Here is a 25782-nt window from a genome sequence, read left to right as displayed (position 1 = left end):
GATCAGGTACTGTTCTTACTGTTAATGAGCCTAACCAGCAGGCAGTTATTACTCAGTCTGGAAGACATAAGTGGTTGGAATCATAGCACATTCATTTTTTATTTATAGTGATACACATTCAAATTAGAAGTAGCCCTCCAGCAGCTGGCATTTTGCCAGGGTCTGACCATCAGTGTGATAAAATTTGACTTGATGATATAGAATGCCTCTTGTTGCCTTTTGTTTTTTTTTAATATCAGTTGCCTCTTCCCCTACTCACAATTCCCTTGACTATCAAAAGTGAACAATGAGGCTTAATTACTTTAAGAACCTTGTCCTCTTGTCCTTTACTGAAAATAAAAGAGTATTTTTTCTTTCTTACTTGATGGTGAGGTACAAGTCAAACATGATATGACCTTCTCGTAAACAAGTAGACTCAAGCCTTCTGGCAAATAAAAGAGTCGAAATGAACACTTGGACGAGAACCTCAAAGAAATGGGTTTTTGGAGACAATGAACATTATTAGCCTGTTAATCTATTAATGGCAACTGTAAATACCTCACTCAAAATCATAGTGACTCTGAAACGTTTAACTGGAGAGGCTCTGTGAGCCTGCCCAGGACAATGTGATACGAGGAAAACGTAGTAATTCGCCTCACCTTGCTGGCCATCGGTTTGCAATCTAACCCCTCCCCTGAGTTTAAGTTACAAACCTCAGTAACTGTGTGGCAGACTTGACAGCAATTAACATTACTCAGCTGCCAGCTGGGTTTTAAAACCTCCCTTGCAGGCGATCTTGTTACGTAGATTTTAAAAACAGCCTGACAGGGTGCTGCTCTGCGCCAAGGAGCTGGGTCCTGCCTCTCTTAGCATGGTGAGATTTTGCCACTGATTACAGGGGGAGCTGATAAATCATTGGCAGAGTTAAGGTAAATGCACCGAGCTGTTGTTCGCGGCATGAGGCTTGGGGTTTTTATGCTAACCTCATCGAGGGGGCTTCACAGAAAGTGCTGTGAATAAATTATCCTTATTAGTTTGATTCTTAGTCCTGTGCAGTCCTGTAGTCGTACTCATCTACAGGAAAGAGCACAACACACTGCGAAGAACTCCTAGACCCTCACACCTCAGGGCTCAGACTTTACAAATCGCGAAGAACTTTCTAAGTCATTTAAAGCTGAAAAATCAAAGTTTTGTTCGAAATCAACTAGCTGGAGTGGCACTCCCATCAGATTTAAAGCTAGCCCAGCGCGGCTGCGGCTCAGTCCCGGCTGGGGCTGCCCGCCGAGCTGCGGAAGCGTTCCGAGGTGTGAGCAGCGCGTCCCGCTGAGGGCGGACACGGACCGGGCCGGAGCGGGCCCGCGCCGCCCCGCCTCAGCCGCGCGCCGGGCCCGCCTCTCCCCCCCCCATTGGCTGGCGGGCGGGGGCGGGGCGGGGCGCGGCAGGGGCGGGGCTGCCGTCAGCTGTTCGCGGCGCGCCCGCCGGCGCCGGCCGCAGTTTGGCGGTGCGGAGGCTGCAGCGGAGGCGGCTCCTCCCGGGACGCCCCGTCCCCGAGGGACGCCCGTCCCGCTTCTCGGTGAGTGCCCAGGAAGCGCCCTCGCCACTGGGGGCCGGTCGCTCTGTGCCAGGACGCCGTTGAGGGCGGTGCCGAGGCCGGGCGCGATCGTGACAGGGAAGGGGGTTCGCCTCGGGGCTGCCCCGGCCCGGCCGATCCAGCCCGGGGTCCCGCGCCTGCTGGGGAGCGGGAAGAAAGAGGGAGGGTGCGGGCGAGGAATGAGCTCGGTGGGCGCTGAGAAAGCAGCTGATTCGCTGATGTAGGCGACGGCTGATTCCACAGCCAGCGCTGCCTCTCCCGGGCCGCCCCGCCGAGCTCGGGAGTCCCGTCCCATGGCGCTGCCCGGAGAAGCCGCGTTAAACCTCTTGGCCGGGGGCACATCTGCGGGGCTAGCGTCCGGGCGGGGAGGAGTTAAAGGCGGCCAGCGGTGGCGAAGCGAGGCCGGCCAGCTTTGTTTTGGGACGCTGGCACGCACGTGTGCGCTGAGCCCTCCCTCCGCTCCCGGCCCGCCGCCTGTCAGCGCGGGCGTGCGGCTGCCCCGGGCCGCGGCTGTGTGCGAGGAAGTGCCGTGGGCAGGACACGGCTCCGGAGACGCGGGCGCTGCCCGGGCAAAGACCCGTAGCCCGAGCTGCCCGGGGTCTGTGGCTCCCAGCGTGAGCTGCGTTTGGAGGTTGTAGAAGGAGTTCCATTGTAGAATGAGCTGCCCTTCGCGCTGCATCGGCATTCTCTGAAAATCTCTGCTAAAGGGTCGGACCGTAATGCAGGAGGTCGAGTTAAACTTCTTGGTTTTAAACCCTCTTTTGTTTGAGGTTTGCTCTGTGCCTTTGCTGCACTTCCCTTGAGGAATGCCCGTGTCCCAGTGAGGCTGACAGATGAGATCTGGCAAACTTTCCTGTAAAGGCAAAATACATTCCCGCCTGCTTCTCTGTCAAGTGACTGATCCAGCAGAAAAGCTGGCAAGGAGATCATCCATGCCTGCCTCTTGGGGCCCATAACTCCTTTCAGTGTGCTACTTTAAGCCATGGATGAGAATGTTATGAGTGCTCTGCCACTGTTGTCATCCAGCAGAGTTGCATCCGGCTGTGGGACTGGTACCTGTTCCGCTCTGCAGAAACTTCTTTTGGAGTTGTGGCTCAGTTGAGTGAACTGCTGAGATGCGGCAATTTAAATAGGCAGAGTGCCCCCCAGCCAGAGCCCTGCAGAAACTGTTCTTGCACTGCTTGCTCCTGTTGTCTCTAGCTGGTGTCCGGAGTGCTGCTCACCTGGGGGGAGATGGGAGCACCAAGGGCAGCGCTGAACACATCCTTATAAAATTATTATTAATGTCTCCTTCAGGCCTGAAATTCCTCTTGCTAGTCTTCCATTCTGTTAAATGCTTCGCAAACCAGAGCAAAGGAAGAGACATGAAGAGTTGAATTTCACTGCCTTGTTTGGAACTGGGTGGAAATCCTGGAGATGGATCTCTTAGGAGTCTGTCTTCCAATTGGGTTAGATGCACAGGTAACAGTAAAGGGACTCGTGGCATTTTTGGTAATACTGCTTCTAATTGCTTTATGTTTGCAAAGAGCTCTGAGATAGTGATTTAGGGTTCATGGGGGTTTTTCCCCTCTACCATTTTTGTTCATCTTTGTGCTGTAACAGAGCTCAGGAGTGTTTACTGTGGCAACTACAGAAATCCTGCTTTAAACATTGACACCAGCCATGTTTTTCTTGAGTAGTAGGATGAACCATTGCACTAACGGCACATGTAGGCTTGAGGGTAAGAGGGATAAGGAAGTGACTACATTGCCAAGTTTGGGACATGTCTTAGGTTGAGCTGAGGGGAGAAATGAGAAGTTGAAAGGAAAGTTGGCCCTCATAGGGAGAAGTAATGGAGAGCTTCACAGACATGGCTTTGACAACTCTTAAGTTTTGCAACCACTTGGGTTTCTTAAAAATCTGGCCTTGCAGCCTTATGATTACAAGAGCTTTTCTTTATTGATAAGAAATAGGTGGGAAAAAGTGAATGGGATATACCATAAAGTTCAAGTATAGCAGGCCAAAACAAAGCAGACCCCAAAGAAGCTGAGTGGCCATGGGGCTCTGAGAAGAATCTGGGTTGCTTTTTGAAATGTCTTTTCAGTTTCTATGTGCTGAGATTGGGGGTTGGCTCTCTACTTGTGAGCAGGTGTGGAATTGGAGCTGTGGACTTACACGCGTGTGAACTTTGTCTCTCTCTGGCTCAGCACCTGAGGACTTTCTGCAAAGCCTTAACCTTCACCAGAGTTGCTCACCTCTCCTGTCCATGCAGATGGGCAGCACTGGGAAGTGGGGAAGAGGGAAGGTGTGGTAAAATCGGTTGTGTTTTACTGTTGGAGCAGAAGGCATTCTCTCCTGGACAACATTCTTGCTGTGTCTTAGCTGTTTCCTCAAATGTCCCTTTATTGCAGGAGCAATGGATCGCCCCAGCTACCTGGAAGAGGACTATTCTAGCCTGGATGGGCTGGACGATGACGTGTTTCACTCTGATGACTTTGGACTTGCAGGTCAGCCTGGTGAGATGACTGCAACTGGCTTTTTCACACAGAACCAGTCCTACAGCTGCCTTCTGGGGAGGTTTCAACTATTCCCCCTCACACACTGCTGTGGTCCCGGTATCAGACATCCTGAGCAGCAGGACAAGGCAACTCAAACACTCAGCCCATCCTCTTCCAGTCAGGATGTTATGTTGCCTTGTGGAGTCACTGAAGAGCCACGGAGACTCTTCTATGGTAAGAGCACTCCAGTGTCACTAGCTTTGCAGCAAAGAAACTGTCCCTTTAGCACTTCCCCAATCAAGCAAGGTCTCTTTCATTAGGGTGTTTTATTAAAGGACTGAAATTATTTTGCTTTAGTCCTACTCCCTCAAGAAAGACAACCTGTATTTTCTTACCCTTGCTTGTCCACTGCAGGAACCAGACATCTGCTCATTGCTTCTGCTGTCTTTGATATTCCCTCTTTCTCTCTCTGGCTTTATTCTGCCACATTTGATTTTACTGCTAGATGTCTAAATGTTCACCGTACTTCATATCCTACAATTTGCCTACATTTTTAACTGCCAATGGTCTGTCTCATCCACATAGGAAATGGAAACTCCTAGGAGTTTTCAGTGGAGAGAAGAAGATGCAAAAAGTTACAGCTTTTAGGCTCTTCACTGGAGTTAAAGTTTCTGAATAAAGTAGCATGTCCATCCAGTATTTTACTAGTAACTGATGGGTCACCACTCAGCTTTGTGTATCCAATTCAGCTTTAATTCGAATCACTAAAATCACTAAATGACAGAAAACTGAGAAAAAACTGACAAAAAAGATACTTCTGCCTTTTGTAGAAGGGGGAGACAACTTGAGGCAGAGATCCTGTAAAACTGCAAAACTGTCCTTAAAAAAATCCCAAGCCACAGCATTTGGCTGAGCTGTAAACAAGCAAAAGGAATCAATTTTAAGATCCTGCCACTCATTTGACTATGGGAATCAACACATCAGTGCTCTGTTTAATCAATATAAGTTTATTTGAAATCTGGGCAAATCTTTTACTGCACTGTGTTACAGCATACAGTCATTCTTTGGCCTTCAGAAACTAGACTTCAAACGTCAAAAATGTGGGACTATGTACAGCTCTTTCCTCCATGAAGTGTACTAAGCAGAAAAGATAATCTTTGCACTGGAAGAATGACTCTTGTGCTCTGTTTTGTAGGGAGTGCTGGTTACCGTTTACATGTCCCTCCAGCTGGCTTTGTGTTGGATCCGCAGCTCCAGGAGGACCCTCAGGAAGGTCAGCGGGAAGCACGTGCTGAGGTGCAGATCGCACGGAAGTTGCAGTGCATTGCCGACCAGTTCCACCGGCTCCACATACAGAGGGTACGGTGTCTCTGCAGGGGAAAGTGGGCTTTACCTGTCCAAGAGTGCTACTCTGAGGACTGGCTCCAGCCATCAGCTAAGTGAACCGTTGTCTAAGACAGCAGACTGCCAGCAATGATAAAACGGCAGGAGTATCCTGATGCATTTTGCTTATGCTAGATTGCTTACTCTTTCTAAAGACTGGCAGGTGGAGGGAAGAGAATATGAGGGAATATGAATATGAGCATTTAGTGCCCGGGAAGGGAGCTCTTCTGTTAGCTGCTGCTATTCCAGCTCTTCCTGTTCATCAGCAGTGGGTTTGAGGTTTTTCCCAGGCCTCTTGCTTTTTATTACAGCTTTTACTCTTCTCCATTCTCCTCACTACCAGCACCTTCTCTTCTGTGGTACATGTAGCCATCAGTGGCTTATGTCAGCTCATTGCCTTGGAGATAACAAGCCTGGAGTCTGTTCTGACGCTCCTTGTTGTCTAACGGTAGTTCTATGTAATGTTGTAAAGAATATTTAGATCATACTAGACTTACTAGCAGCTACTAGTAAGACAGTCGTAGCTAGTGTCTCAGACTTGTGACTAACTTCCTCACCACAAAATACACCTGTAAGATGCTATCAGGTCTGAAAAACACACTCCAGATTCTTGGTTTCTTAAAAAAACAAAGCAAAACAAAACAAATAAAAAACCAAAACCCAAACACTGCTGTTCAAAGAAACAAAATAACCATTACCCCCAGAACCCTTGATTCTTTCTTCCTTGCTCTCCTTCCCCTTTGACTAGAGATAAAATGAAAATCTCAGCCCATAGAGAGATGGTCAGAGGTGGCAGAAGCTTGGCAGTAGGCAGCAGTTTGCCCCTTCTATGGAAGCCCAACAAGGAGGGTGTGCATCTGCTTGTATATGAAGAAATTTTGCTGACTTCAGAAAGGGACAGAAAGTTTATCCTACTCCAAGTGAGTTTGTCCTCTGTTAACTGTGGGATCGTTTGCACCCCTTCTCTAAGGTAAGTGAGGATCTCTGTCCGGGTCAGAGAGTGTGGCTTGTGGCTGGGCAAAAGCTTGGTCTCTCTGTGTCACCTGAGAGATGAGGAAATTCTGAGACTACTCATCTCCTAATAGGTGGATAATTAAAGAAGGAAAAGGAAGATTAGCCTGTAGAAATGTAGATGGGGCTATGAATGTCATTTAGCAAACTGCAGGAATAAAGAGCTACCACGAGATTTTTAACGCGTTGTTTGTGGTTGAATGGGGTTTTCCCCGGTGGCGCCTTTTCGCCAGCGTTAGCTGCAGGCCCCGCTCTCTCGCCAGGCTGTCTCTCAGGAAAGGGAAGGTTTAACAACTTGGCAGAGGAGCCCTGCACCGAACTGGTGGAACTGGTTGTAACTTGACCCCTTTCATCTGGGGGGAGTGTCCCTATCTGATGCCCGTGCCTTGCAAACGCGTCCCGGAGCGTCCCCCGGGCCGGCCCCAGCAGGGCAGGCGGGGTCGGGCTCCCGGTGCCCGGCCGCGGCTCCCGGTGCCGGCCCGGCCGCGCAGCCCCGGCCGGCGGCCAGTCCGGCGTGTGGAGCCGTAGTAAACAAAGGCGTCCGGCTGTGCTGGGCGGCGCGGCCCGGCCCGGCCCCCGGGGCCCGCCAGAGGAGGAGCTCCGCGCTCTTTGTTTGAACTGGAACAGCAACAAGTTGTAAAGGGGACGGGAGCCTTCAGCCATTTAAATCTGAAAACAAAACGAGGAAAAAAATACCAAAACCAAACCAACTCGAAAACTTAACCCGAGGACAGAGTAGTTCAGCCAGTGGTTATCCACAGCCTGACCCTGGGATAGGCCTTGGCATTTGGATCTGCTGAGGGATGCTTTCTTGTTTGTCAGGAAAACTGATATTGAGCCACATATTGGTGTCCAAAGCACTGATCCCTGTAGAGTGTTTGGTTGTCATGCCCAATCCCTTCCCTGCCAGTCCTGCATGGAGGATTTCCTTTGGCTTTTGGCATGAATCCCCCGTGGAGAACCCCCTCTGTCCTATAAGCAATGTCTCTGCCCGGCCCGTTGCTGAAGGAGCAGGCGGTCTGCCCCTGGAGACACGAGAGCCGTTCTCAGTGTGCTGAGGTTTGGAAGGGGCAGTCTCTGAGGCATGGAAAACTGGGCTGTCGTTTATCTTGCCGTGAAACTAACCCCTGATTTGAAAACCCCATTTCAGCTTGTCTAAAACATTTGGTCAAAACCAACTTTCCAGAGTGGTGTCTTGAATCAGATTTAGAATACCACAAAGTTAGTCACACCAGTGTGGTCTTGTGAAGTCCTGAGAGAGAGCAAGCTTGGTTTTCAACAAGCTGTGCCTGTTTTCAGAGCCTACAAAACATTTATCTGTGAACGTGTGAAATGAAAATGTGTGTGCCTTTTCAGTGGAAGTTAGGAAAGGCTTTTAGCATTGGAATGGTGCATCCAGCTAGCTCAAGAGCTGCCTTGCCATGGCTCTTGACTTCTGTGAGACTCTCCAGCAGTTCAGGTATCGCCCCCATTCTGCTGCTGCAGCAGCAGCAAGGTTGTGTTGACACAAAGGGTGCTGGTTAATGTACATCCCTGGCTGAGAGAGAAACTGAGCAGGCAATTGCTGCTGAGGCTGACATCACTGAGTTGTCATTGGACTCTGCTGCATGCATGGTCTAACCCCATCCTACACTTGGAGCCCTGGAGAGTCATTGTTATCTCTTCTCTGGGCTTCTGGAGCTAAATGGTATTTATTCTGTGGTTCTTGGCTATACAAAAGATTTTTGGGTATGCATCTAGCAAGAATAAGAAAATTGGCTGCACCTATGCTTGCTTTTGGCATGAAAATCACTTTCAGAGTTTCATTTCCTATTAATATGTTAAACAGAAAACAGTAATATAAAACCTGGCTATTTAATCCTTAGAACAGTGCTAGAGCAATAACACAACATTCCCTAGAACTCCATGTCTTTCATCTCCTCAAGATGCTGAATTTCTTGTAAGAAGACTTGAGCAATATTCTGTGTTCCTAAATAGCAGAGCCTGCTACAGGTTGATCTAGATTGCAAGGGCTCTTGCAGAATGACTTGTGAGACCCATAAAGATGGGGTTTTTTTGAGTTCTTTACTGTCTCTTACCTGATTGAGGCTGTGTAGCTTCTAGCAGACTTCCCTGTTTTATTTTTTTCACCCTGCCCCTGGAAGACAAAGATAGAGGCAAGCCATGCTTTCTGCAAGACAAGCCAGTACCTGCCACCTTCTCCTTGGTTTGAAGCAACTGTGTCTTTGCTATGCAATCAGTGAACTGCTGCTGTAGCTCAGCCTGTGGCTGAACTTCAAGAGCATGCTCTGACATTATGGAGAACAGAGCTGAGCTTATGGGTTGGTTGGCTGGGATATGTTTCCCACACCCCACATGTCCAGGCTGTGGCAAAAAGTGCTTGGGCTCTGCTTCAGGTCCTGAGTGCACTTGGGTTTCCTTGCCTTGAGGAGGGGCTTTGAGCTGTGCTGAATGGAGAGTGTATTTCATGACATGAGGGGTTGTTAGATGGGGTTGTGTGAGTACACAACCAGGAATGGTGGCGGCAGCAAAGCTGTCCCAGAGGAGTAGGGGGTTATCCAGGGGTGGGGTGGATGACACTGTATATCAGGATCACACCCCTTCAGTTTGATGGGCTCCAGTGAGGCATTGGAACTCTATAGCTTTTTCCAAATAAAATAACTCTTTTTAAGCAAGCTGCAGCTTTGAGGGGACTGCTTTTATCATATTTCTTCTTCGTGGAGATAAGATCACTTCACAGGGGATAAAATTGTCTCTTTAAGAGCCAAGGAGTGGTAGCCTTGAACAGTTCTGGGCTCAGGTCCAAGCAGAGCCACTGACTTGCTGTATGACCTCAGACAAGTCTCTTGACCTCCTTGTGCTTCAGTCAACCCATCTGGAAAGCTCAGTTTAAAAAAAGCTGAGCCTCAATGAGAACCAGATGCTGAATCAGAACTGAGCTTTCTTGAGTAAATAAGTGCATTACAAACAACAACAAAGTCCCTTTCCAACACATCAGGAATCCTGCAGTTGATATAGATATGCTGACCATGCTCAAAAATCCTCTGTGGATCTAGCTATAGAAAACTTTGTTTCTCTAAATTCCCCAGTTGGTTCAGCAAGTCTTACCATCACTGCAACAGGGTTCAGCAGCCCATGGAACACAAATGCCTGCATCCACACTGGCTGTGGGCAGACAGCTAGGCATGTACCTGTTTGCCTCAAGCTAATGACACTGAAAATGTCCAGAAGGAAATGTTGTTTTCCTTTGAAAGTGAAACGTGTTATGTTTTGCATACTTCTTCCTGTCTGTCTCTCATAAAAGTTATCAGGGCCTCCTCTGAGACACTTCTACTTATGCAACAGGGAGCCTGCATCGCTTGTTGGAAACTTACTGGCGTGAGAGAATGGGTGCATAGTACTACATGTGCATCATTTATCCCAACTCCGTCAGGCTTTTTTCACTATTAAGGATATTCAGGGCATTTTAACAGTTGCTTTTTACATTGGAATTGTTTGCAGAAATCTGTTCTTTATGATGACCTTATATTTTAGGAAAAATGTTCAGGAATGCTTCCTAATAATAATGCAGAGATTCAGACTGTTCTGCAGCTAAGCCTGTAGCACCAGCAGCTCCATACTTCACTTGCATCTACAGTCTCTCTGAGACCTGGGGTGTGTGTTTTTGTTCATTTGTTTCTTGAGTAGGTCAGTGTGTTTCAGGATCTTCCCTGCTGCTCTGCACAGCAGCGGGTCACCTCTTCAGCTCTGCTTTCTGTGCGTTGCCCACTGGTGCAGGACTCGAATCTCCAGCTGAGGATGCACATGGTGAGGGAGAGAGCTCCTGAAGTGAGTGAGCCCAATTTAAAGGGCAGGGGGTAGGGTGGGTGTGAGTTTGGGAAGCCTGAGATGTAAAACAAAGTTCTTTCAGGGCTATGGAACTGGAATCCTACGCTCCATTCTTATGGTCAGTGGAGTAAAAAATTTGATATAAGGAGGTAGAAACAGATTTTTTGCTTAATGTTATTAGATTTTTCCCCCTTTCTTTTCATTATGACAAATGACAATGAAGGAAGAGGTAGCCTTGGAAGTGTACCTTCCCCATGCATACAAATGACAGAACAACTTGCTGCCCCTTGTCTATCTTGTTTTGAAATCCTGCTGCCTATGGAGCTGATTACTTGACATGTAGGTTAACAGAAATGTGCTGGACCATTTCACATCTTGTCTGAAATGGTATTCCCTGGTATGCTAAGAAAAGACACTGAGAACAAGAATGTAATTATGCCACTGTATAAATTTGTGTTTCTACTGCATCTTGAATGTCATATTAAGTTCTGGTTTCCTTCATCAAAAATGATGCAGCAGAACTGGAAAAGGTTCAGAGAAGGGCAAGACAGATGATAGAACTTCCATATGAAAAAATGAGCTAAGGACTGCTAAGCCTAAAAAAAGATACAAACTAAGCGGGAAGCAATATTAAACAGAAATCAAAAGTGACATGAAGGAGATGAATAGACTAATTTCTCCCAGTACAAGAACTAGGCAAAATCAAGTCAAACTAGTGGGAGCCAGCTCAAAGTAAATGAGGTCATTTTTCATGGAACAGGTGAAAGCTGTGGAGCTTCTTGTCAAGGCATATTGTGCATCCCAGTGCTTTATCTGGGTTCAAGGGGAATTGAGACAAGTTTATGGCCATTGAGGCAGACGTTAAATAAACAGAAACCAGATCTGACTTAGAAAATCCTAAACTCAAACCAGTTAGATGCTGAAAGAGAGTACTAGTGGAAGCTATTGCATGTACTTACCCTTAGCTTTCCCTCAGGCAGCCATGTAAGGCTGCTGCTGGAGACTGGGCTATACAAACTCTTGATGCAAGCCACATATAATCATTGTGTGTCAGTTTAATAAATCCCACAAAAGTTCTACATCATCCTAATCTAGCCTCTTCTATGTTTTCAGCTGACAAAAGACTTAAATATATTACATGTATGTTCCTGTTTAAAATAGGGGATAATGTTAAAAAGCAAAACTTCCTGCCTAGCTCTGATAGAGAAGGTGGGCAGAGGATAAGGGAGCTGGGAGGGAGCAGGGTGGCAGGAGAGCCGTGCAAGCTCTGTGCAACTGTGTGCAGTGAATCCTGCTGGACACAGGACTGTCTTGAGGCAGTGGGGCCACAACCTCAAAAGACCAAGATTGCCCAGAATAAAGAGCACAAAACGGCTCTTTGAGACAGTGCAGGTGAATCGTTCTGCAGTATTTCTAACATCAGTGTTCAGTGCTGCTGTCTCTCCTGTACAACCCCTTCAGTCTCCGCAGGTTCCTCTGGATCTCCTCAGCTCTTGCAGCACTGTGACAGTGGTAACATGCTTTCTGCTTGTAGCAGTGTGACAGCTGAGAAATTATTTTTGAATTAAGAAATAATTGTGGTAATGCCCCACTTATTTTTTATTGTGGGAGAGTAGAAAATGCAGGTTATAACTTGACTGAGATCATGCAAGGATTGCTGATCGGAACCTAGTTGTTCTGCCTCCAGCCCTCCACCTAAGTTGGTTGATCTTATTAAGATAGTGCCATCTCTGAGGGGGATGATGAGATATTTGGGCTGATTATTTACAGAAAGGAGTGTACATGTTTGTATTTTACTCAATTAAATTTTATGGTGGAAGGGCAGGAAAGCAAGTGCCCAAATGCAGAGTTCTCTTTTGTTTCAAGCCACTGAGGAGGAATGTCCTGCCAGCCTTTATAGTCTCCGTTTGGATGTTGGGGTTTGTTTGTTTGTTTGTTCCTCCTCACTAGCCGCCTTGCCAATTGAAAAGGAATCCTTCCGAGGACCGGACCACGGCAGAAAAAAATAGCGGTCCAAAAACAAGCAGTGAGGCAACTCCTGTTAACCCCAGTTGGGTTTTCCGTGATGGGAGCCAGACCCGAGGGCGCGCTGGCAGCGGGGCCGGAGCCCCCGGGGCCAGCGGAGCCGGCGGGCGGGCGCGGAGGAGCGGGCGGTGCGTGCGAGGGCCCGGCCGGCCGTGTTTGCGCTCGGCGGCTGTGTTTATATCGCCGGCTAAATTTAGCCTCTGACTCATCGGCGCTGCTGACGAGAGTTTGCGCTGCCCGCAGGCTCCAGCCCTGCACCTGCCCTCCCGCCGCCTCCCCGCGCAGCCGGGCGGCCCCGCGCCCACCCCTGCCCCCCCCGCGCCAGGATATTTTTCCTGTAAAAACTTTAAAGTGTTATTTTAAGCAAACCCCGAGGCAGACTTTTATCACTAGGGGGGGTCTCCGCAGCAGTGAGCAGTTTTGGGAGCGCCTCCCTTCTGCTGGTGAAGCAATGGTTGCCAAACACAGGTCAGCGGGTCCCAGGCCCGCGCAGGGCGGGCATGAACACCGGGAGCTGTGGAACAGCCCTGCCCCATCACACGCAGGTTCAGTCAATAAACCCTTAGAAAGGTCAAAAACTCCTGCAGCTGCCGGCTGTGGCTGAGCGGTGTGGGGTGTCCTCTCGTGGGTATCTCTTCCAGCATTCTCACACACACACCCCACGCCCAGAGCATGGGACCGAGCCGTGCCGGACCCCGGGCCGCAGGTACAGATTGGTGTCAGGCACTGTTCTGTGTAAATGCGGGAATTTTATTTACCATATTTGTAGAAAATAAGCCAGCGTGCCCCTCGGGATGGGGAAGGAGGGGAAGGCCGAGGGCCTGGGAACGCAGTGGCCGGTGGTTGCCCTTCCCAGGTTGCCGTCAGCTGGCTGTTGCCATGGCGGCTGTCTGCTTCCCCTTCCTGCCCGCGCTGGAGAGGAAGGCGCGAGTGGCGGCGTGTTTGTTTTTAAACGCCGAGAAAGCTCAGAAAGGGCTCACCTGCGCAGCTGCGCCCGCAGCGGCCTTGGGGCAGCAGCCGCCGCTGCTTGCTGCTCCGTCCGTGCCCTCTCCCGTGCTTGGGCTGGGCAGCCCATGCATTGTTTTGGGGGTCCCCTGCACCCTACGTCCTTTTGGCTTTGCCCAGTATTGTCTGTCCTCTCTCCATAAACACACGTGTTGCTCATCTTGTTGCAAAGTCTGATGGAGGCTCATGAGAAAGGAAGCAATACTTGACATAACGCCTCCTTTTACTACAAGTTGAGTCCCGTGTAAGAGTCATTGCAAGACAGAAGGATGGAGTTTCCCGATTAAGGGCTCTCATCCTCTTTATTGTGTTACCATGAGAAGCCATATGGTTGAGCTCCTCTTTCATTTTTTTCCTCTATTACTGCCTCCTTTTTTTCTCTGCTGGTTCTACACATGCATTATACTGTGGTCATTAGGAATCACAGCTGGAAAGATTTGTATTTGACTTCCAATGGCCTGCATTTCTCTCTCCAGTAGGGGACACCTTCTGTAACCTCTGTTGCCTTGGGGACTGTGACTTTCTAGTCTTTGTAAGCTAAAGCATATTTTGTGGTAGCACAATATGCCTCCAGCCACCTGGCAGCAAAAACAGCCTTCAGCGATGAGTCAGCAACTGCTCCTGGTGTGCAAGTATTTTTGTATTCAGTGAATAAATACAATCCCAACAACTTGTTGCTAATACTTTATTAGTCATTAAAGGAAGAATAATATTTTTATGTACACATATGCGATTATTCTCCTTTTGCTCTCATAGCACCATTTAGGTCCATATTAATCCTTCTAGTTAAGATGGGATCAGAATACGACCCTTAATTGTCTGGAAGCTATGAAGCAAAGTCAGAAGCTGCCCATGAGATCAGAAGGGTAGATGGAGTGTACCAGACAGGCCCCACATACAACATGTGCATATGACAAGCATATTTACTTTTTTTAAACAGGGCTGTTAATGGCACGTGTATATCAAGTGGAAAAATGAGTCTTATTAATCTGTTAAACATTTATGCTCATGGATTCAAGGAGCTGTGTCAAAGAGACAACATTTTCTTTGAAGTGCATCACCTGTCCTGATCTTCCCTTTGATCACCCTGTGCAAGGGCTTGGTAGGAGTACAAAAGGTTTTGACGTCTGGAGTGTTATTTGCCAGATATGTATCTGTATGCTTAGAGTGTGAAACATGTATTAGGAATTAATTGTGGGGAAGGACTAAGTGTCGGGTCAGTCATGTTCCTCTTTCATTTGCTTCCAGTAAAAGTCTTGCATGTTTTTTTTGTGTTTGTTTACAAGTAGTCTGGTTTTTGGTTCAGCACAGTTCATGGAAGAGGCTTCGCTAATGTACTGTTGCTGCAGAGAACACTTTTCCTGTAAAATGGCCTTTTCTTGTGACTCATTGAAGCATTCATGCTAACATTTCAGACAGACAGTCTCTTAAGGATATCCCCTTTAAAAAGCAGCAGCTGCAATAGGAAATGGTTTTATGTGTTTCCAGCTTTGTGTTGACTTACTGTATTCACAAGTCTACTCTTTAGTTAAAGTTAGTGTGGAGGGCAAAAGGGGCTTCTTTCCTTCTTGGGAAGGAAGCCTCAAAATGGTTACTTTGTTGCTCCCACATGGAGGTGGCAAAGCGTTCATCCCTGGTATTTTTGTGCAGTAGTGATTCTGAGGATTGAATTATTTTGATAAAGGGCAAATCAGCCTTGTAAAGCTTAGAGAAATGATACACCAGTATCACAATAGTTATGAATCTTAGAAAAATATCTCAAAATATATCACATTTTAAAAAAATATATATGCCAAGTTCATGGAATCACTGTTCTGGATTTTCTGTCCATCCCGAAAGGTAAATTATACCACACCAAAAACTCCTCAGTCTTGAAATATTTAAGAATTTTGGTCTTGGCTGAAGCGTATCTGGGGAAAAAGACACAGAAACTTGTGAAAAGGGCATTTTTTAGTTATTTCCATAAATTGTTTACTGCAAATAATATCTGCCATTCCATTCTGTGGCTCTTGCCCCATGCTGAATTAGTACCACAGAAAGCAGATCAGCCCAGAAGCAGAGCTGTAACTCCAAACCCTATTAGCTAGGCTTGCTGCTGAAGCCCATAGTCCCAGGTTGCTCCTCTTCACAGGTCATCATCTTTCTGTTGTCCTGGAACAAGCATCAGTCTGAGTACATGATGCCATGGATCAGATAGTTTAGGATGACCTGTTAAACAGTAAGGGCAGTTTATGGGATTAGTTCTGGCCTTGATCATTGGGCTGCTCTAGTTCACTTTCCAGGACTGCTGTGGGGACAGGACATCATGAGTGAGCTGCTCCAGTATGTGGGCCAGTGAAAGTGTGTGTGGGACCACACCACCATGGAAAAAAATGCTGGGTGAATACAGACCTAGGGAAATGCAAGCAAGCCCTAGATCTAGGAATAAAACCTGGAAAGCTGCCCTCAACATAGTGCTCTATTTTCTACTTCAAAGCAAAATGGTGTCAACATTCTTAAAAAAGTTATTCGAGATGGTATGCTTCTTATAAGCAAGGAGAACCAAGGGTAAAATATTTCCTATTCTGCTCTTGCATGGAAATCTCGAGTGTGTTAGGCAAATACATGAAACAATTTTAATTGGAAAAGGACAAAAATGCTGTACCAAAAAGTGACTTCAAGAGGCAGTAATAGCTTGATAAAAACATGTTATCTACATGTCACATGGACGTTGTGGTTCCCTGTGCAGTTTGAGCAGTTTTAGGACTGTGGCTGTAGGGAGGAGGGTGCTAAGAATCTCTGGAGTTTGATGAGGAAGGGAAAGCCTGGTCAAACTGAGATGCGAGTAAAAAACCAAAAACTTTGCTTTTGCTTTTTGAGACCAAATTAGTGTTTTTTAAGCCAGTCCTACAGGACAGTTTAAAAATATTGTTTTCCCCTGTAAAACTAGCAATGCCTGTGCAATCCGTAAGGACTGAACCCAGGACTAGTTACTTTGAAATAAATAATAGCAGGCTCTAGCACCACTACTTACAGGTTATGCTACAAACGCAGTGCTCTTCAAATGTGCCATGGGATGAATCTGTGTGAACTTTTCCAAATCCATTTCTTCTTCTTGTTAATTCTTGAGGGCAAGAATAACGACCCACTGCTAAGATGTAAGATGAACACAGGTTTTCTGGAAGCCTCTTTTGTGTGTGCTTGTGATTCAAATGGCACAGATCTACTCACACTGGAATATGAACATAATTTAATGGCTATCTGGAAGGGTTTTGAAGAGCTGTCTGTTGACACATCTCAAATACACCAACTCCAGTTGCAACTCTCTTATTTGTGATTATGTAAAAAATGCCTTGCAACTGTGTTATTCTGCCCTGTTGGGCTAATCTGAGTTGAAACATCTTGTTCACATAATGTGCTTCAGTGCTCTTTTATGAACTCCTGTGTACTGAGGCAAAGTTGTGGGAAGCCAATCTTCTGTTTCCTCGTCTGCTGGGGATTGGGGAGGAGGGTAGGGGGTGGAGATTTGGGCTGGTTTGTTTTGTTTTCCAGAAATGATCAAGCTTGCTTAGCAAATATGGAATTCTGGATGAGAAAATGAAGACTGACTTCTAATAGAGAGTCGGTTATTGAGGTGAAATAGTATCCCAGACTGGGCAATGTAAGGAGAAACCCACCTGTTTGTGCGAGATGCCATTAAAGTGCAGGAAGGTGGGGGTATAATCGGAGCCACTTTTGCAGGGGTGATTACTTATAACAAAAGGAGGAACAGCATCCCTGTCCCAAAGCTGCATTATGTAGTCTGGTGTCCCCCTGAAACTCAACTCCCATGTTTCTTCCTTGACAATGGGACCTGAAATAACCTCTTGGTTTTGGTTTTTTGTGTGTTTTCAAGTATGTTCTTGCTTAAGGTTTAATTGGCTCCAGTCAGTAGGAAAGGGCTCCAAGGCTGATTATTTATGGCTTACTGTCAAAAGTGGCTATAAAAAGGGCAGTATTATCTTGGAGATGCTGGGAAGGAAAATGTGGTGGGGGGAGGGTGGGGGAGTGTGTGTGTGCACGAATGTGTTTTCTTGTACTAGATGAAATCAGAGTTTTGCTGTCTCAGCAGTGTGGTTTAAATTGAAGATTAACCCTTTGACCTTCACGGTGTCAAATCACTTACAGATGGATCACCAGTTATATTTTTTCTTTTTTTTACTTTCGGGGTGAAGGGGGGCTTTTTTTTTAAAAAAAAAAAAAAGGTTGTTTGTTCATGCAGCTGGGGCTTTTGAAAGGCTCAGAAGCCAATCTGATTAAAAACAGCACTTGGCTAAACTCTGCGAAATCCTACAAGCAAAAAAAAAAGTTTAATCCTCTTGTGCACAATGCATAAAGAGTCTGCTCTTTTCTTTTTGTAATGTTAGAGCTACAATTATTTCTGGAGAACTTATCATTTCCCTCTCTCCCCTCATCCCTTGCTGCACCCCCTTGTTATGCTGATGGGATTAAAGTGTCTGCTCTTGAAAAGTGTAACTGAGTTGTTATTGGAAAAGAGAAGTGGTATGTTGCAATTTTAGAAATATAAATAACCTTGCTTTAACTGTTCTTCTCTACAGCATCAGCAGAACAGAAATCAAGTGTGGTGGCAGCTTTTTCTCTTCCTACACAACTTGGCCTTAAACACGGAGGTGAACAGGAACCACACTGGGCAGAGGTGAGCTTCGCCCGCCTGTTTCAGGCCACATCCAGTCTGCAGGGAGCACTGAACAAACACTGGTTCGGGGGCGAGACGTTGCACACCGCCGGCCGGATGTGAGGACTCTGACTTTCGGATACTCGTCTTCAAGTCTGGGTGTTTTCACGGACTCTTCTTTGCTGCTGCCTGCCTCGCGAGGCAGGGAGCTCTTGTCCAACACTGTTGAAGGAAAGCCAGAATGTGGGTGTGTTTGGTAAAGCTTGCTGCTGGCTCCCCGCACCGGTGACCTCTGTGCAAGGGAGGCAGGTATTAGACTGACGGCTTCCTCTGCCCTGTGTAGTAGGGGATGGTAGAGTGCAGGAGTGTCATTTTGGCTGCTAGTTAAAAGTGATGCCTGGGATTGATGACTAAACACACTTGGGGTATCTTTTAGAGCAGAGATGCTCAATTCCTCCACATTTTTAGCAGTGAAAAACATTCGAGTAGCTTGGTTCCATCAGGTTACTTGTTTTATTCATTGGTTACTGTTTATTTCATTGTGCCCTGTGTGAGAGAAAATCACAAAGAAATCTTACCTTTTCGGCCATTCCATTGGGCACCACTTGCAGAGCTCTCACAAGAAAAGCTGTTCTTTGTCATTGCCGTCAATTAAGAATAAATAAATCAGTAGAACAGGCTGAAAAAGAAACCTTCTTGGAGTTGCTGGTGGCTACTAGCTTCTGCCTGCTTTCAGTTCAGTGTTCTCAGTGCCCATGAGCCAGCAGGAAGCCAAAATCCATGGAATATCGCATGTGTCATTCTTCTACAATGCTAATGTATATGTTTTTAGTAGTTTTATGATGGATGTTTATTTTATTTTGGTTTTCTTTTCTCCTACTATATAATGTGGTTGGTCAGGAAGGCTTAGATCCCAGGCATCCGATAATTTTGCTTCAGGATTTGACAGGGAAATTAATTAGCATCTAGTCTGATATGTACACTGTACAAGCAGTCTGTCCATTTACTCTAGTGTGCAGTATTTGGAGGCTGCTGTAAGCATATACTGACTAGCAGCAGTAATGTTATTTCAAGGGAGATCTTCTGTCAGTTTGTATGCACTCAGAGGTTTGTCCGTATGGCTGACACTATTGGACCAGCACAGGGAAACTACCCTACCAAAAAGAAGTAGCCTAAAATATTGATGGCTGCTTCTCTGTAGCCTTAAATATACTTAGTTCAAGACCTAGTGACAGCTAGGGTAAAACATGAACAGAGAAGCAATACAGACCTTATTATTTTTTCTGAAAATTTCCATATTACCACTGCACCTTGTTGTAGGTCTCAAATGATACAACCAACTTGAGGAAGAGCTGTCCAGAGAATTGCTCTTCAGTTGTGTTAGAAATGTTCAGCAGCAGGTGTTGAGAAATTCTTGATCCACTCTGAAAAATACTCATTACTGTACGGAAGAGTAGTTTACTTGCACATATGCTTTCCTTCTCCACCCCTCTTTGCATATTTGTCTCTAATTCCTGCTTTCTCTGGTATTTGTAATCTCATCATTGCACTGTAGTGTCTGGTAACAGTTTGCTGAACAGAGTTAAATTTGGACCTTCTTGCTTTCTCTCAGACCCATTCTCTTTGATTTTCATCCTGCGTCTACTGTGGCAAAAATGTACTTTAGCTTCCTGAAAGAGGTTCCCAAGCCTTTTTCACCCTCCTATATTCACAGTCACTCTCTTTAAACATAAGGAGAGAGTTTATGTGAGAAAAGCTTTTTTTCTCCTTTTGTGTTATTTTTCTAGCTAGAGCTAGAGTAATATGTTTGTCCATGATGGTTAATAATTCATATAAATGAATCTCAAGTAATATTTTTGGGGGTGGGTTTATGGAGAGGGAGGGTGGTAGGTTTTTTTAGAAGGGGGAATTTTTTTGGTTTTGTATTGTTCCTTTAAGCATGTGCACTACAGAGTTACCCAGAGTGATCTAAGTGATAGCTGTTGCTGACTATGCTGCAGCAGGATGGAAGCTGCTCTCTGCCCACGCTGCCAGAGATCAGGCTTTCCATACTTTGCTTTGCACAGTCTGCTTGATGTAAATGCTGGTCATTGGAGAAAGAGGACTTAAATGGTGGGGAAAGCCTGAGGTGTAGTGCAAGCACAGATTGGGCTGGGGACCCCTGAGAAACCAAATATAAAGGAGAAGACTCTTAAATAAGAAGCTCTTTAAGAGGCAGTAGTGGAAGTGTGGAGGCTCAGGCAGCAATGCAGCAATGAGGCCTCCCCTTGTGGCATGCCCTTGGACGTGATGCATGCCTTTCCCTCTGCTTGCCAGGACCCTTTTATCAGGAACAGTCAATGCTACATCATAACCCTGCAAACTATGAAAAATTCAGCAACTGCTTCTAACATTTAAAAATCATTGTGAGCTTTCCCCTTTCCCTCTGCCTTGAATTGATGATCAAATGGGCTAATAAGGCCTGTCCTCTGGATGCATAAGCTGGAAAGATAAGTCTGGTACTGCCACTTTCTAGTGTTAAGATCTGACCAATTTGTCAAGGACGAGACTCTTCTTAACATGGAGAAACAAGTACCTGAAATGGTTCCTCATTCAGGCTGCTGGCCTCAGTAGAGTCATTTGGCTCAGGGAAAGACACATCTTTGCCAGTCCATATTTCCCACTGCAACAACAGACTTATCAAAATTGGTCATGCCAGGGTCTCAAAACCTCCTTGAACAACAATACTTCATTGGAGACATAGAGCTAATGCTAGACAAAGGCCGACTTCCTGCAATATGTGTGTTGGTTACTGGTGCCAGAGATTTACAACCACTGATAATATATTTTAATTATATTCCATATCTGCATATCTCAGAGAAAGGAAATATGCTCTGTCAACCCAAAAGTATTACTTTGCTTCTTGTAGATTTGGAGGGGCAGGCTGGTTATTTGCTTAGGGAAAAGCAACTACTTCATACTTAAAGTCTCACCTGCTTGGGGAAATGGTTTCACACATTTAGCAACAAACACATGGATGCACAGCTCTCATGCATGTGTCACCCATTCTGTGTTTGTAAGCCCCTTTGAACACCTGCTGGGGAGATCTTGCCCGCAGAGTAGCAAGCTACTGCAGCATGGCCAGGGACATACATTGATTATTTGTTGAAATGGTTCCAAAGAACATGATTTAAATCCTGTGCTGAAGGATTATGCTCAGGTTTTTAGATATGAGTTTGTTCTGTTGTAAGGAATGGGATGCTTTCTCTCTGTGCTGTGAACTAGTCTAGCAATTTAGAAAGAAGAGTTGGATCTTTCTCTTAAAACAAATTCCTGTTTTTAATGAGCAGTTCTTAAGAAAAACTTGAGCTGCTGCTCATGGTGCCAGCAGCCTTTAAAAATCTTTTTTGCCTTCCCCAGATCTCCAAAATGGCTTCAGAACTCAACTGTCCTTACTTGAGGGATGGAGTTCTTTCCATCCCTTCCCAGCTTCCTACTCTTTTGATTATCTTGTAGCCTGCTCATCCTAGGATCCAGCAAGCCTGGTGCTAGTAGGGAATAGTTAGCTTTATTTTTGTTTCCTGCAATTTTTGAAAGCTGAGCCAGTAATCACAAAGTACTGCCCAGGGATAGCTGCAAACTGCTGCAAATAGAATACAAAAAAGGCAGGAAAGGATGAAATTGCATGGAAAATGCTACTGCTGGATCTGTATCAGGTTGCAGCCCTCTCTCAAGGTGCTGATGATCCCTGGTAGCATTGAATTCCTGCATAACTGGTCACATATTTCAGTTTAAATACATTGTTACTAAATATTTGTTCGCTAAACTCTTGTTTAGGAGTCCTGAAAGAAACTTCCTTGTCAGCCTTTGTTTTGGAGCTGTGTATCAGCAAGAAAATAGAGGCGAGGAACCCAGCCTTTCTTGGTGTAGAAAGTGTGATTGCAAAGACATCTTTCTTTCTACTGGCTGTTTATTTTGTCCCCTCAAGCCTGGATTAAAGGTATAGGCAATGTGTGTATGTGAAGTTACTGCAGTCCTCGAGTTGCTCCATAGCAGTCACTGGAGCTGTACCCAAGGTGGAACCTCATTCGGTGTGGCACTTGGCACTCTTCTGGGAAACAGCAGATCCTGACCATTAGTAAACTAGGAAGAAAGGTTGGTTTGTTGTTTTTTTGTTTTTTTTTTTTTTAAGAAAAAGCAAAATTACTTGAGGCAGTTATTACAATGTGACCCTATCAACTGTACAATGAATTCCACCCTTCTGCTGCTGGTCCTGACCCATATCTCTGCTGAAGCTGTGGGAATGGTGAGACTGTGACATGCTGAACGGTGTGATATTGAGGGTATTTTTAAAGGGAAAAATAGGGAAAGTGCTCAGTGTATGTGCTAGAATCAAACAAGAATGCAGATTTGTGGAGTTCTGGCCTTGTTTTACCAGCAGTATTTACTGTGGGATCATAAATAAAAGAATCATAGAATGCTGGTTCATATTAATGGGAGGTCTACCCATGAACCAAGCACTGTTGAGTATTAGCATAATTTGACAACAAAGGTTTTTATAATGTCCTTCAAAAGACTCTGTCTTTCAAACTGGCATTTGTGATCATTTGCAAAAATGCCTACCTGTTGCCTTTGATCGTTTTAGCAAGAAGAAATACCTCAAGGAATTGATAAAAGATCGTTGGACAATCTTTTACAGTTCCTAAAGACTTCAGTGGTCTCTGTTTCTTTGGTTTGCATGTGTTCACACAGGTGTTACACCTGTGCTCAGCTCTTCTCCACCAGGAAAAGCAGAAAAGACCAAACACATCAAATGCACTGGAATGTAATTGTGTGGGTGTGCGTGAGTGTGAGTGTGTGTGTGTGTGTGTTCTTGAACTGAATGCAGTCTGACATCCCCTACCCCTTCTTTCTTCCATGTGCCTCACCTTCCCCCTTAGCCACAGAAAGGAGGGTCTCTTCCTGCGAATCCCATGCTGGAAGTTGGTTTCTGGGAAGCGAAACCTAATGTCTGTGGGCTGTTTTTTAAAGCCATGTTTCAGTTCTGTCTTCAGACTTTTTGCTGCCTTTGGGGAACAGAGGGGTGGGAAGGGTAGATTGTTAAACTGTTCTTAAAATCTATTATGGAAATTTTGCATGTATAAAGTTATTCTTAAATCTAAAGGAGTCTCCCCAGTTTTTGGACATGGCTCCAGGAGAGCATCATCACAGATTCCTCAACTCAGTTTTAGATGAGACCATCTATACTCAAATAGTCTATACTCCTGAAAGTATAGATGACAAAAGTATTGATGACAAAAGGAGGATGGATGGGTATGATGGAAGGACATTGTCAGTATGTCCTTAAATACATGTCAGAAGTTAGGCTTGTAAAAGGGAAATTTTAAAACAGTCCACAGGATATGTATGTCTATTTCTACTGGGTGCATTTGAAAATCCTGCCACTAAATTTGATTTTGGGTATCTAGATGTTGGGGTTTTTTGGTTAAAATAATTGTGGCTGTCTTCTGTTCTCTTCCACGGTATGTAGTACAGTCTCCCATGTTTCTAGGTGAAATTCACTGATAAAAATACTGTGAAATGTGGATTCATATTTTCTTCTCCTCCTTCCCCCCCTGCTTCCTGCATGACTGTTCTTTGGTGGGATATTAAAAAACAAACAAACAACGACAAAGTTGTTCAGAGTCCTTCATCTGGAAAACAAAAAGGGTAAGATGAGCTAGAATTTGCAATGTACTTAATAAATTTCCTGTCAGTGGAAGGTTTCCCCATGACTTCTGATTTCCACCAGAATATGATACTGTCCTGCTGCAGAAGTAAACCCGATGCTCTCCTGTGAGATTTCTGTCTGGATTAGTCCTGAAGTGCACACACCTTCTTTGCCATGGACTGAGACCCAGTGAGAATGTAGCATTTTGTTTATCCTGGTTGTGTGCCTCCAGGACTCCTGCCTGTACCAATGGTGACTGGGCAGAGCTCCTTTTTTGTATCTGTGCAGTATATTTGCTTTCTGCTTTCTTCTTTGGTGCTTTTTAATACTTTAATACTTGGATTTTTTTTTCTAATAACTGGTACAATTTTTAATAAAATTGTTAAATTTGTCTGTGTTCCTTGATTTATTTTTCAAGGGATGGAGAGTGTTTACACAGCTGACCTATGGAGTTACCTAAATCAGTGATACAATTTGCATTGTTCAACTTTGAAAATATCTGGTGGGTCATTTTATGTGCACCCTAAGACCAGGCCCTGCGGCAAGGACAAGATCTGCTTTTGAGATTGGACTGCTTTCCTTGGGCATAATTTGATTTATAAAATAGTCTTTCAATAAGATATATTCCTGCGCTTGGACAGAGAACTGCTGCTGCTTGGAACTGCACAGTTAACTCGCTTCAAATCAGGAAGATCTTGTTAAGATACATGAGGTACATCCTCCAATTTGCAAAATGTAATCTTTGATTGATGACCACTTGCCTACTGCCTACACAGGTACAAAGGTACTGAAGCCTTAAGAATAAAGACTCATTGCTAGGTAATCCTATTAAGGAAATATGGTTCTCACTGGTCTTCTGAGGCAGCAGAGGAAGGTGAGAGTGCTTGTAGGGTGGTAATGACTCCTTCAAACACAGTCTTGTGAATGTCTTGGCCATCCCAAGCACAGCAATATCAGGCCTGTCTTCAAGTTTTCCTCTGCTCCTATTGGGAAAAACTACCTCCAGTAAGAAAAGGTAGCTAACCTGGGTGGATCAGCAATCATGATATGTGTATTGTGAATTATTTGTAATATATCTGGTCAAATTCCTTCAACCTCATTGTTCCTCCAGTGCAATGCTGCTGCAGTGAGCATGGGAGGCTTGGGGAACCAAGTTAACAATCCTACCCGATGTTAAGTTGCCTTGACTGGTGTCTGCATGTTACAAAAGGGCCTTTCATTCCAAGAACACATGATGTGTGTGGTATGAAAAGCCACATGTGCATCTAAGACCACAGGGGGAAAAAGACAGTTTTTCTTTTCATTGTATTAGATCTAGTGAGAAGTGTGTCCCCTGGTCAGCCTCATGTGACCGTGAAAGAGCCTGTTGTAACACACTGATATGGGGGGACAGACATGAGGTTGACTTCGATGGGTGGATTTGCTCAGAGTTCCCTCATTTTCATGGTTAAGTTCTCACTGTTAATTTAACTCTCACTCTTAGAAGCTTTAATAATTCTTGTACCAAAGAGAAGAATGGCTTTTAAAAACGAATGGTCTGTAATGCTACCCCAGAAGCATTTGCCAAAGCAGCAGCATGCACTGCACCTTGGTCAAAGTAAAGGCAAGCGTGCAGATGTATGATCAGCCTCCCTTCCTCTGAGACCTGCTAAATTACTCTTGACTCCTTGGTTTGGCTCTATCATGACCTGCTGGCCATTTCTTGCCTAAGGCAAAGTAGGCTCAGAGTGCATGGAAACATTTTCAGGGTTAGGCATCAGGACCAAATAGTACAGGCTGGAACATTCCTATTGTACGTGAATACTTTTAAATTTATTTTATTTTATTGTTAGTTTGAAAGAAATTGGATATCCTAGAAAATGTGCTTTGGAAAACTTTCTTCTTAAAGTACTAAGCCTGTATACTAACAGGGCAACTTTCAATTTATTTCCAGCCATGGCCCCTTTCATGACAATCACATATGCCTCACTTTCTATACTAACATGACTAGCACTTTAAAGGAAAATGAGTTCTGTTATTCACTTCCTAGCTGCAAGCTGTAGGGACAAGGTAAAAAGTTTAAGTAGGATTACTGCTTCAAGGAAAAAATGTTTATCAAGAAGTGCTCAGCCTGTCTCGTTAAAAATAATAAGGCACTCTG

The 25782-nt window shown here is 45.3% G+C and overlaps 1 protein-coding gene across 6 annotated transcripts; it reads left to right on the top strand.

Annotated features, from left to right (window-relative positions):
- Window positions 1-1413: 1413 nt before the first annotated feature.
- BMF (Bcl2 modifying factor) lies at window positions 1414-24035 on the top strand. Of its 6 annotated transcripts, none has more exons than XR_012580803.1 (5): window positions 1414-1552; window positions 2867-3031; window positions 3961-4281; window positions 5243-13000; window positions 17877-24035. XR_012580803.1 is itself a non-coding variant. In XM_026793304.2 (5 exons), exons 3-5 carry the CDS (start codon window positions 4071-4073, stop codon window positions 17976-17978), a joined length of 477 nt encoding a protein of 158 aa, XP_026649105.1. In that variant the 5' UTR covers window positions 1414-1552; window positions 2867-3031; window positions 4057-4070; the 3' UTR covers window positions 17979-24035. The 6 variants fall into 6 exon arrangements, 5 of the variants coding, with proteins under 5 accessions (XP_026649105.1, XP_074398907.1, XP_026649086.1 ...); XM_026793304.2 differs by having other exon boundaries at window positions 4057-4281; window positions 5243-5406; XM_074542806.1 differs by having other exon boundaries at window positions 3961-4056; window positions 5243-5406.
- The last annotated feature ends 1747 nt before the right edge of the window (window positions 24036-25782 follow it).

The sequence above is a fragment of the Zonotrichia albicollis genome, chromosome 6 (assembly GCF_047830755.1).
Source record: "Zonotrichia albicollis isolate bZonAlb1 chromosome 6, bZonAlb1.hap1, whole genome shotgun sequence".
Taxonomy (NCBI): Eukaryota; Metazoa; Chordata; class Aves; order Passeriformes; family Passerellidae; genus Zonotrichia; species Zonotrichia albicollis.
The sequence above is the reverse complement of the archived record's forward strand: the minus strand, read 5'-3'. Positions and strand labels throughout refer to the sequence as shown.